At 50.9% G+C, this 13,080-nt stretch overlaps 1 protein-coding gene across 1 annotated transcript in view; it reads right to left on the bottom strand.

The window, feature by feature from the left end:
• ATXN10 (ataxin 10) overlaps positions 1 to 13,080 on the bottom strand; it is a 135,022-nt gene that overhangs the window by 20,097 nt on the left and 101,845 nt on the right. The window contains exon 10 of the mRNA XM_037049527.1: positions 4,320 to 4,383. Coding sequence (XP_036905422.1) covers positions 4,320 to 4,383 — 64 coding nt within the window. The remainder of the gene's footprint in view (positions 1 to 4,319; positions 4,384 to 13,080) is intronic.

Below are 13,080 nucleotides of genomic sequence, written 5' to 3' on the forward strand. Positions count from 1 at the left end.
CCCCACGAGCCCCCACGGGCTGCTGTCGACAGCCACCTCCTATCCGCAAGGCCATGGCTACCCTGACTTTGTCACCACACACGAAGTCTGCCTGCCCAAGCTTGATCCGAATGGGTCCCATGGCATGTACTCTTTGAAGTACGTACTCTGGCTCCTCTGGCTCGGTGTGGTGTCCATGAGCCTCGCCCACAGAGCCCCTGGCTCTCTTCTCCTACTGTGTAGCACTGCTTGGTGCGAACACCCCTGCACTTACTCACCCGCCCTGCCAATAAACATCGCTTCCCATGCCGCCACGAGCCATTTGTTCCGCTGATGACCACCTGGGTTGCTTCTGCTTTGGGGCAATTAGCCACAGTGCTGGGGACGTGTCCTCGCATGTCTCCAGATGGACGTATGTGGGCACTCCTCTTGGGCACACCTGGGCGCAGGGCTGCCGGCCCGCAGGGCAGCTGTACGTTCAGTGTTGGCAGATGCTGCCGTGCGGTTTTCCAAAGGGATTATTCAAGTTTACGTCTCCACCAGAAACATACTCGAGTCCAGGCCGTACCAGGCATGGTCACCTCTCTCTGGCCGTTCTGGTGGGTGCCCCGCTGTGCGGGACGCTCGCATGTCCTGGAGGAATGATGCCACCAACCCCTCCCGAGAGTTTGCCCGCAGCTGCACCTCCTCCCCTGTACAAGGGCCCCGGGTCTTCTGTCCACCTCGGAAAGCGGAAGTGCCGTTTCCTCGTTTTGAAGGAGTCTTCACACACCATGGGTGTGAGGCCGTTGTCAGATTCATGGAATGCAATTATCTTTTCAAAGTCTTCCCTGTTATAGTTAGTGCCTTTCAGTGGCAATGTTTATGTTGTATTTAAGAAACTTCTGCCTACCCCGAGAAAAAAGCCACATCTTCCGATTCCTCACAGAAGCTGGTTGGTTTCCCCTGTCATGTTGGGGTCCGTGATTCATCCTGATTAACGTTTGTGAGAGGGTCAAGGCGGGTGGTGCATTTTCCCTGTGACGGATTCTGAAGTGGTCCAAGACCATTTATGGGAAAGACCATCCTTCCTCTCGGAATGGCAGTAATGCCTATTTGTGTATGTGTGAACCCATTTGGAAATCCTTTGTTCTGTTTTGATACTGTTATCATCATTATTATTGTTGAACTTTTCACACTGACTCACAGTACAGGCGGAGCTGAACATGTACCTTTCTCGTAGGGACTGACGGCTGTAACAGGGTCTCTGCACAAGAACATCTGTTTGCTGAGAAACTAAGTGCTGGACAATTCACAACACGACGGTATTTTATATTCACCACAGCCCTGTGGGGCAGGTCCCATTTTATGGACAAAGAAGCTAAAACTCCTAAGAGGTGGCAGAGCCTGGTCTGTTGGCCCCAGAGACGATGCTGTTGATACTACGCTCTACACGATTACAAGGAAAAACACTGCCTATTATTCCTATAAACGATTACATTTCTATGTGCATGTGAAATGTACAAATAAGGTCTTCCAATACTAAACAATAAAAGGAAAAGAAAGAAAAGAAGAATGAAAGGAAGGAGGGGGGAGAAAGAACAGAAAAAACCAAACCAAACCCTGTTTGGACTCTCATTCTATCCCTGTACCCTCCCCCTCCAATAAAAACAACATTAAAAAACCCACATCAAGGACAGCTGATCAAAACATAGATCAAAAAAGAATGAAAGAAAAACATTTCAAATAAAGTTCAGCTGTTTCTATTTGGAAACAACAACAAAAAATCCCACTTGCCACAATAAACTGACAAATAAGAAATTGACTCTGTGGTAGTGGAACTGGAATTTTCCGATGGCGTCTGCTACTATGTCATTACTGCGGGTGACCCGCAAGTGCGCGGGTGACTGAACAGCTGGGCGCTGGCTGGGCCTATGGGGCCGATGCAGCAGCAGCCCCGGACGGGCCTTCCCAGTCACCCACCCCCTGGAGGAGACGTCTTTTCCCTGAAACTAGAAGTCGCCACTGGCCTCTGGAATCCACCTCCAGAAACGGGCCAGCAGTGAGCCTCCCCCCCTCATCCCTGGACAAGTTTTCTCTGATCGGCCAGCCTGGAGCAGCTAACCCCCCAAGGGCGGCCAAGATAGCAAAGGTCTCCTGCAGGGCCCCAAACAGAGGTTTCTGGGGGGCCCGGGACTGCTGTCCAAAGGCAGGCAGGCCCTCACTCCCACCCAGAGCAGCAGAGTCATGGGCTTGGCCAGTCGATCCAGAGAGCCTGGAGGGTGGGTATATTTTACTAACTGATATTTAACATCAGGACTATCCCTATCTAAGCACATCCAAAGTATCTCTTGCTTTTTAACTCAAAATACTGAAATTAAAGTTCAGTAAAAGCTCGGCTGGTGTTAATTACTCAAAGAGGTTAGAAGACAAATTTGAACTGGTATCATTGCCAAGCCAAGCTTAGATACTTCACAAAAGATTCAAATAACTCACGGGAGAGACTTCTTCTGGCTCAGAACCTCCCGCCCACATCACGGCCACAAGCGCACGCGCACGCACTCTGCTGCGCTGTTGGGTGTCCCCTATCTGCGTGTCCACCCTTCTACTTGACGGAAACGGCCTCACCGTGACTCCTGGGCTCCTGCCCCAGCACCCACATGGATGGTGACTGGCACCCATTCGCTAAGAGCAGAAGCGACAGTTTAACTCTGTGTGTGCTGGGTTTGGAATGTGGGCACAGCAGACAAGCAAGACGTTCAGTGGCTGTTAGACTACGTCTGAAACTCAGAAAGTCTGTCTGGTTTAGGTGTGGGAGCCACGGGGGTGGGGGCGGCGGTTAAAGCCTTGAGCACACTCGGCTGGGGCTCCCAGCCCAGCTCCAGCCAGGTCACTTCTGCCTGGATGGTGGCAGTAGCCTCCCACAGGACTGCCTGTCATTCCATGGGCCCAGAGAGCATCTGGGAACAAGTTACTATGGCTTCTCTGAACAAGTTCTGTCCCCTTCCCATGACTGGTGAACGGGCAGTGTAAGCACGTGACCCAGAACCAGGTGCCTTAGATGTTGGGTCTGACCTTTGGGGTAAGCTGCTGAGACTGAGTATCTGCTCACCTCCACGCTGGGGAGGATGATGACACCTGTGGGGACCTTGTGGTGTGCCGGGGAGGAAAAAGGCAGTGTGTGTGGACATCGGGACAGGCTCCCTGAGGGTTCCGCAGGAGCACTGGGACAGAGAACGGTCTGGCGCAGCGGGGCTGAGGCAGTGGAAGACTGGGGTGCTGCGTGCAACAGCGTCTGAGGCCCGGGCTTGGCTACACGCCGCAGACTGGTGAGACGAGCCTCTCTCCAACAGGTCTGCAGGGCACGTAAGAGTGAACTGGGTGGGCTCCTCCTCCTGTGATAAACCACCCTCCTCATCAGGAAATCGACATCTGTACCTGCACCTGGATGCTCTTTCACTCTCGCCTGTGACGGACAGCTTGCTCCTCTCCTTCTTCCCTTTCTTTTTTGGAGCTAAAGACTTCCAGAGCTCCACCAGAGTCCAGCCCGGAGTGCCCGGTGGCACCGTGCCACGCCTCACCAGCTTCGTCTCACCTGGAAGGAGAGGCTTCCAGGCAAGGACCTGTCTGTCCCTGATGGACTGACGGGTTTTGTGTTCTCTGAGAAATACTTCCCATTGCTAACCAGACAAGTAACAGTGTCTTTAGCACAAATAAGCAGTTCCCACTTGACTGCTATCAGCGCCTTTTCTGTTCTTGACAGAAGCCACAGTGAGAGGGATTTTATTTTGAAATGCACCCCCCCACCCCCCACCTATGTGTCCTCTCTCCTGGGCCGCGCTCCTCTCAATGTCTCTATCGGCTCCACTCTGTGTCCCTCCACTGGCCTCACCTGCCTACCCCCGCCCCCACAGGCAGCAGGGCAAGGACTGGGCTGGGCTTGGCTCTCATCGGGGAAGGTCTCGAAATCAGTCTCTTTCTCAAACCACAGCAGGCTGTGTGGCTCCTGGGTGAACGAGTGCCTGCCGGACCCCAGGACCCGAGACTACAAGTGGCTTGTTTTAGCCCAGGTGAGGGCAAGAGCCACAGCCCCCCACTTTGGCCACAGAGGGGCCCAGGACAGGCCCATTAACAACTAGAGTCCGGTGCCACCACAACGGTTCTCCCTGGAGCATCCCATTCACCTTGAAAATCCCAGCCCACCACGCCACACAGGCTGCATGGCGGTCATCCAGCCACAACCCCGAGCAAGTGGCCCCGTTCTGAGGGGCAAGCCAACCAGGAAGCAGGCTAGCCACGCAGCATAGAGGCCAGGAGAGGGGTTACGGGGATGGCCGCCCGTGGCTCACACGCAAGGATACAAGGGTTGCTGTCGTCCGGGCGGCAGCTGTCCAGGATCAGGGGGATGCCGTCCAGCTCGCCAACCTGCGGGGAGGGAGGACACGTTCAGACACGGCAGCACCTGGGGAGGGCGCGGCGGTTTGCCTCTCCTCTTTCAGTTCCTTACTCATTGCTACACTGTTCGTGCAATGATCAACCAGAAACATTTAAGAACAGACACGTAAACAGAAAGTGATACTTTACCTTTTCCCTCTTCCTCAAAAGCACTTGGGCAACTGGGTAGCCACACAAACAAGGACAAAAGCAGGTCTCCTTCTGACATTGTTCTCCATGCTAAACCCCAAACGGACCTGAGCTGATGCCATTTCCTAGTGCTGGTGAGTGAACGGTTCTCAGCCAGGGGCACGAAAGCTTTTCTAACTGCGATTCAAAGCCCAGAAGCAATAAGGAACACCTCTCACCAGAGTTTTTAAAAAGGCAAATGAAAACTGGGAAAATTATTTATAAGATATCACAGGCAAAGGGTTAATATTTTAACATAAAAAGAACTAAAAATTGAGAAAAGACCACCAATCCAATAGAAAAATGGATGGAATACAAGAACGCAGAAGCAAGACACAGAAAGCAAAGACACAAAGAGAAATGCAGGTGAACCATAAAACCACAGAATGAGAAGACGAATTACCATCCCACAGGGAGACCACGCCCCCGTGGTCGGAGTGGCAGACACTGTGTGACCAGACTCTGTGGCAGGGGGGACAGGGAGATGGCACCCTAGTTCGCTGCTGGGGTGAACACTGAACAGAGTGCCCGAGGAGGGAACCCGGGTGGGATGCGGCCGAACCACGTGCCACTGACTCTTTTGACCAGTGACCCCCTTTCTAGGACTGCAGAGCAAATACACACTGCCACGTGAAATTACGTTTACACAAGGCGATTCACTGTAGCACAATTTACATTTTTGTAACAGTTTGATTGTGTTTGCCGTTCTTAGGCCATAAAACTCACCCTCTTCATTCAGTGGGTTCTGGTGCACTTACAAAGCTGTGCAATAGTCGGCACCATCTGATTTTAGAACATTTTCACCCCTGGAGGAGAATCCCTGCCCACTGGCAGTCGCTCCCCGGCCCTCTCCCTCCGGTCCTCGGCAACCTTAACCAGTGTCTGTCCCGGGGGCCGTGCCTGCTCCGGAGGGAGGCTGTGCACGAACGGAATCACACCACATGGGGCCTTTTGAGTCAGGCCCCCTTCACGGAGCACAGCGGTTCCCAAGGTAACGGTGCCATGGCAGGTGTCCATGTCCTGCTCCTCTTTATGGCTGCGTCACACCCCGCTGTCTGGATACACCATCTTGTCACCCATTCAGCGGGTTAGGGACACGTGAGTTATTCTAGCTGGTTGGCTATTATGCTGATGTTACTACGAACAGCTGTGCACACGTTTCTGAGCAGACACATGTACCGAATTCTCTCAGCTACATACATAGTAGTGTATGTACCTCTCCACGCCCTCACTGACGCCTACCGTGGCCTGTGTCTCAGTGTGGCCGCCCTTACGGGTGTGAAGGGTAAGGCACTGTGGCTTGGGTATGCAGTTTCTGAAGACTAACGAAAGAGTGTGAATGCCGGCAGTATCAGTAACAGTACAGACCGTGCAAACAACTCAGCGGGCACCACCACAGACCGGCCAGGAGGCCATGGCACGAACACAGAAGCCATCTCTGTAGCTGCAACAACCAAGGGGGAAGCCCACTAGCGGGCACTGTAGAGGGACGGCCAGGACACAGCGGCACGTGGTAAGAGTGAAGTGCTTGTACATGAACCTCTGGGGGGAAAAGGAGGCAAAACCACAGATCTGCCTACAGTCCAAAAGGAAACAATAAAGGGTTAAGCAAAAACCAGTGGCGGTCCTCCACGGGGAAAGTGAGGTGGAAGACGCAGGAACAGTCCAGGCCCCTGTGAACGTACCAGGCTGTACAGTTCTGACTCTGGAATCCTGTGTATATGTTGCAGATTCTTTAAAAATTAAATTTATAAAGTTACAAAGACAGGAAATTAATCTGATGGCATGTGAAACAGAGCACACTCATTTCGTGGGAATGACCCGGTGTTCTGACTCCACGTCTCCAGGGAGGTGTGTGCGTCCTAAGTGCAGAGAACTGCACGGAACCTGAGGACCACACCGGGCTTCTGGGCATGACAACTCTGAGTGTACTGCTGTTCTGACCCATTACGTACGTGTTTAGTTTAAAGCAAATGGGTAATTAATCATTAGGAACCAAGATTTTCAGCATAAAAAATTAATTTTAATTTAAATTAGAAATGTTAGCATAAATTCAAGATACAGCTTCCTTTTCCTAAAAAACATCTGCCCCTAGTAACCACGACCCCTGCAGTATAAGACGGACTGTGATACACATCAGGTCCCACCAGAGAGACCAGCTCTCTGGCTACTGTGCAGCGACCGCTGAAGGCAGGTGAGAAGGGCCCCGGAGGTTCAAGGGCTGGGAGGTAGGGCGGAGGAGGGACGGGGGCAGGCCCTACAGAGCCAAGCTCGGGGGTCAAAGCCTGCTCCGACAGCCCTTCTGAGCCGCACGGCTCTGGGCAGGTCCCCAAACTTCTAAGACATAATGTCCTCATCTGTAAAGTAGAGATGCTAGGGACCAATTCCCAGGGGGACCGAGGATGGAATGGATGAGTATGTGTGGCTGGCACACAGTGACTTCTCAGTGGCAGCGGGGGGAGTGACAGCAACAAGTCAGTGAGGTCCCAGCTGTTCACTGGACACTCACTGGCCACAGCAAGGAGGTCAGCGGAAGCCCCTGAAGTCTAGGATTGCAGGATGGCTACCACCTAGCCGAGCATGCAGCTCGGCTCTGTATTAGGCAAAACTGTAAATGTATTGTCAAAAACCAGGTTTTTTGTGTGTTTTTTGGAGGGGTAAGGATTCAGGACCTTTATTATTCAATGCAAGAGAAATAATGCACTTTCCAGAGGAGAGAGAATTCTCGTGTGTGCTAAGTGGGTAAGATGTTCTCTGAGAGAAATGAGGTCCTGTGCTAAGAACTGAAGTTCAGGCAGGCAGTGAATGACGGCTACAGAGCTGTGGCCGAACTGGGGGGCCTCCCCAGTGAAACATTTCCCACTCACAGCAATGAGTTCTGAAAAGACAAAAACAAATTTTTATAAAAGCTCATTAAGTGTTTCCGAAATAACTGACCTCCGGCCAACAGATCATTATGCACCTGAGAATGAACACAGTGTAGGCCACTACAAGAAGAGCACACGCACACGAATGGAACACCTTCAGGAGTGACAGACAGCACAGCTGTTACTACCAAGCTCAAGTTCACCACAGCAGCTGTTTGTGCAGAGCTCCCATCTGGGGCCAGGGAGAACAATTAGGAAATTAACAGGTTTTCTTCTGTTCTCACTTCATAAAAAAGGAAGTTGTTTGTTTTTTTACCCAACATGTTGGGAACTGATTCGAGACCCGTAATAAACAAGCCACGAGTTGTAACTCATGTGAAGGAGCTGAGCTCAGCTGACGCTTTCCTGAGCTGGCCCACCTCAGCCAGACACCCCGACCAGCTTAAGCCAACTAACATTTCGCCTCTGGAAGTAAAGAATAAGCAGAAGGACAGCTACTTGATTTGCTAACTGTTCTCTCCCATCCGATAACCTCAGACAAGGCACTCTGCGAAGTGTACCAGCCCACCCCTAACATCTAAGCTCCTTGGAAAAATGTGTTAGGTGGGGAGAAAATAGAGCCTCAGTTATTCTGGCTGCTCTCCCATTGAAAGGTAAATTAACAACAACGAAAAAAGCCCTAAAGAAAGGTGAGAGCACACCACCATGCAGGACCGGCTCTCCCACGCAGATATCACGCCTAACCAGCCCTGGGTAAACATGTTCCTGACAGGCTCCTCCAAACCAACACACAAGTACAAGGTCAGGAGGGTCCTTGCACTTAAGTAGGGTGGGTGTGGCCATGCTCAAGCCTGGCTCCCACCGGGCACGAAGCCCCTCAGACACGCTAGCACCTGGTATGACCCACCTTTGCAATGCAAAGGGGCACTGCATGGTGATGCGTTTGCATCTAACAACTCGTCAGGGGCTTGCGAGCCTCTCCCGAACTCCGTGTAAAGTGCTCTGCAGGCCTTCCACCACTCCGCAGACCGGGCTATTCCTGTTGAGCAGTCCGAGTTCTCCGTGTAAGGGGGACAGGAGTCAGTCCTGTGCCGGGCACATGCATCAAGAGTATTTTTCCTTCTCTGGGACTTGCCCTTCATTCTCCTAATAGCTGTTCAGCACAGAGGAAGAGCAATGTGTCCACCTCCTTCAGGATCAGTGCGTGCCATGGCACAGATGTCCCTGCCCTGCTCCTGATGTTCGGGCACCGCAACAAGTACACTTCATTGGGCAGTCTTTCCTAATAAAGAGTAAAATTAGCTGTCGAATTTTAAGAAATAGATGCCCTTTATCAAGCCTAAGAAGCTCCTTTCCACTTAGTTTGCTGCAAATTTTTATTATGAATTAGTGTGAGATTTTGTCAAATGCTTTCTATTTATTGAGATAATCATGTCTTCTTTCCCCTTTTCACTGTTAAATACATGGGAAGCAACATGTTTGGTTTTCTAATGTTGACTCAACAGCGCATGGCTGAGATAAACCATCATCATTAGTGACAATGTGTTACCCTTTTACACAGAACACAATTTGATGAGTTGATGTTGAAAAACATTTGTTTCTGTTCATGCTTCTGTGAATGTTTATGTTTCTGTAGTTTGTCTTTTTCCTTTTAAGGCTTTTGCCTGAAATATATCAAGACGAATATACTGTTGGCTGCATAAAATAGGTTGGAAAGTGTTCGTTCCCTCCTCCTTTACTCTGTGAAAGAGAAAGATGGGGCACCTTTGCCGGGTGCCTGATAAAACTCACTGCCGGAATCATGGGTGCCCAAGATTCTGGGGTGGGAAAAGCTTTGAACTACACATTCATTTTCTAGAAGGCAGGCTTTGGAGATTTCCTATGCATTCTTGATTCGGCATCGGTCCACTGCGCTCTCCACCCGGTGGGCGGCCAGCTGATCCCACACCTTTTACTTCCACAAACAGGAACCTCAAACCGTGCTCCCGTGAGGACTGCCTCAAAGAGCCAATTATACTTTCGATGACTAAGGAGTGAGCAGGAAGGCATTTTATTTTTACCCACATACTTGACCTTCCCGGTGCTGTCTGACCCCGTACAGAAGCAGGGTGCTCTCGGGCACCTCTCTCCTTCGCCTGGCATGTCCTTCGACAGTTCCCGCCGCACTTATGCTGACAAAGGCCCTCAACTTCTGGCTGGAAATGTCTTTATTTTTCCCTTATCGATTTTGCAGGAGATTTTTGCTGGGTAGGTCTAGATGGAGAGTTCTCTTCTATCATTTTAACGATATCGTTTCATTAACTCCTGTGTTGCCTTGTTCCTGGGGAGAAACCTGTTATCACTCTTACCTTTGTTCTCCTAGACGGACCAGGGAGTCAGAGAGTAACAACACGGTGGAAAAGGCTAACCGAAACCAGAAGCAGCTGGTTCTTTATAAACATTAATAGAACGGAAAAACTCTGGGAAGACTGATGAAGAAAAAAAGAAAGATAGACGTCTATTTAAAAAAAGAATAAAAAGAGAGAAATTAGTATAGAAACATAGGTAGAATAATAAAATATTATAAACCTTATGAAAACTGAGAATCTAGATGGAACAGTTATTTCTGAGTAAAACAGAAAATGTCAAAATTGACACAACGAATAAAAAGGCTGAATAGAACCAGTCTTACCCTCTGACAAAAACAGTCAGAGACCCAAGCGGCTCTCCAAGTGGGCGTTGTCACCTGTTGAAGGAACAGACCACCCGTCACATCTGTGACTCATTCAACACAACAGAAAGAGAAAAGAGCGCCCCAGCTGGTTCTGTGAGCTCCCTACGATGCGGTTCCGAACCAGGAGAAGACAGAGCAGCAAGAAAACCACAGGCTTGCTTCATTTGTGAACAGAGACCCTGGACCACTGTAAAAACCACCCCAGAAACATCAGACCGCCTCAATGAAACATGCTACGAACATTCATCACCGACTTCGCGTAGATCAGAAAACGTACAATGTCATTATCCTCAGTAACGAACTAGTAATCTCGGTATCACAAACAAAGCATCTGCTGTTCAGCACCCATTCGTGGCTTGGTTTTAACTCTCAGAAAACCAGACAGCTTTTCTAAGCTGCAAAGGGCTGGGTGCCAGAAACCTCCGGTCCACATCACCCCTGGGAGGAAAGCTGGCTGGAGCCCAAGAATGAGAAGACTGATGAGGAGACCACCGCACGCCGCGAGACCCCACCGTCTCCAGAGGCCTCCGTGGACTGCGCCTGCTCGGGAGTTGGGAGGAGCTGCAGCGGCAGGAAAAGGCTTGTCTCGCTGTCGCTGTCCTAGGGGAGGCAGTGGGAGAGCGACAAAAGATGGAGCCATCGGGCTGATGTGGACAGAGGAAGAGCGACTTATTTTTTCGGCGCCAAAGTTGGGCTCTGAGAGGACAGGGTACCCAGATGAGAAGCGGGACACATGACCTAGAAAGGTGGGGGTGGTCGAAGGACGTACAGGGAACTGAAAAGGGCACCTGGACTGAGTGCTCCGACTGCAAACTGGAGAGGGGGGGCGAGTGTTTCGGCTGTCACTAGAACAGGAGCTGTGACCTGGCCACACACAACCCGGCAGGAGATGTCTGGTTTGGGCCAGGCTTGCTAGAATTACTCAGGAGATGGAGACCCAGGAAGAGTGAGAACTCGCTCCCCAGCGCACAGGCCACCAACAGTCATGGACGCACTGCAGGCCTGGGGAAGCAGAAACCAAGGTCTTCTTCACAGCACCTCTGTCTCAGAGGTCACAGCCTTTCCGCTGTGGTCTGCGTTTTGGTAACAGAGGCCAGTGCTGGTGTCTGGGGACACGCCTTTGCTGGAGGTGACTGTCAGAAGCCTGGGGAGCGGCCTGTTTCTAACAGGTGGGGGGGGGCAGCACTCGCCAGCCTTCTCCAAGAAGTGAGTATTCAGCGGTTTGGGGCTGGAGCTCCTGAAACCACCACACGGGGGGGGCGTTGTTGAAGGAGCCCTGGGCCCCTCCCCCACTGCCCCGCCCCCACTCCTGGCCAGCCACAGAGCCCCCAGGTGGGATTCAGCAGAATAAGAATCAAGAAAATACACTTTGAACTTCAGTTTCTTTGAATTTCAACTCACACGGGCTGAGCATTTGACTTTAATATCTTTGGACTTTAATTTAAAATGAAATGTAATATTTGGATTTTAATGTCTCCCTGGGAGTTAGATAATGAGATAGAATTAACATTCGAATATAGGGTATCTCTTGTGGGCATTTTATTATTACAGTGAATTTAGGCCTTCCACTGGAGCACCTTAATATGGAATGAGTTTCTGCCTTGAGGTCAAAGAGTTTGGGGGGTTAATTTGATCCAGGCATTCATCTGACCCACTTAGGAGTCTTCTGAGGGCCCCATCTTCTGCCCACCCCCATCCACCCCAGGGTCCAGGAGAAGGGAAGAAGCGAGACGCAGAGCCAGGGAGCTGACGACCCCGGCCTCTCTCCTGACCCGACACATCAGACAATAGAAACCAGACAACGCAGGAGGCAGAAGACCCCACTCTGCCCTTTCTGCGGGGCGACTGCTGCACTAACCTCACAGCCATGCCTCTCCAGGGCCTGCACGGACTCCCTCCGGGTGGGGACAACCAGGTCAGTGAGTCTGGCTACAGGAAGTCCACAGCATGTGGAGCAGCTACTTACTTGTCAGACTCGTTCTCTAGACTCTGGGGTTTTCAATCGCACGAAGCACATCTCACTCCTTGCACACTAACCTTGTCCTTGGGTGTCAGTAACTACCAGCAAAAACAACAACAAAAAACCAAAAACATGTATGTGTGTGGAGGAGGCAAACAGCTCTGAGACCAGTCCCACCTGCACACGTCCCAGTGCAGGTGAGCAAGGTCCCTGTGCTCGGGAAACCTGGGGGAGGGGGACAGGGGCATGCGAGAGTGCATGAGCAAGAGGCAGTGAACGTACAGATCTATACAGACTATGACAATGCCTAGAAAGGAAAAAGCAGGCCGGCCCTCAGGACAGTGGCTCTGCTATGGACATGGTGGGCGGGTGACACTGGAACTGAGACCTGAGCCATGCAAAGAACTAGAGAAAGGTCAGCTTTGGAGTCATGAGAACTCAAGTTCGTTCCAGCTAGAGGACACATCCGAAACCTCCCCACAGCCCAGGCTGGTGCTCCAGGGTCTGACTCCTTTTTCTTTGGGGACTGATCCCATTGAAACAAGGACAAATATATCCATGCACATCTTTAGTCTCTGTTTCTCCAAACCATATATTTTATGCAAATACAGGGTTTTTAAAATGGAATTATTTGCATACAGACCCTATTTTATAGATAATAAGAATTCTTTGAAAATATGAGTTTTTCAAATGGTATACAGGATTCCATTCCACCCATCCACATTTGTCTAACCTTCCCCTTTGCAGGACATTTGATGATTTCTAGCCAGCAATACAATGAACATCCAAACGAATGAGGTTTTCATTATTCTGCTGAATTCACTCTGGAGAAATTTCCAAGAATCAACAGGCAAAACCACACACACTCAGGTGCACACCAGCAACTGGCCCGAAGAGGGTTCTCTCAGCACACACCGCCCTAGAGCTGCCCGTGACACTTGATCCTACTGACGGGTGCA

Source organism: Sturnira hondurensis, unplaced genomic scaffold, assembly GCF_014824575.4.
Source record: "Sturnira hondurensis isolate 20B ecotype Veracruz unplaced genomic scaffold, ASM1482457v3 Scaffold0000780, whole genome shotgun sequence".
NCBI classification, from domain to species: Eukaryota; Metazoa; Chordata; class Mammalia; order Chiroptera; family Phyllostomidae; genus Sturnira; species Sturnira hondurensis.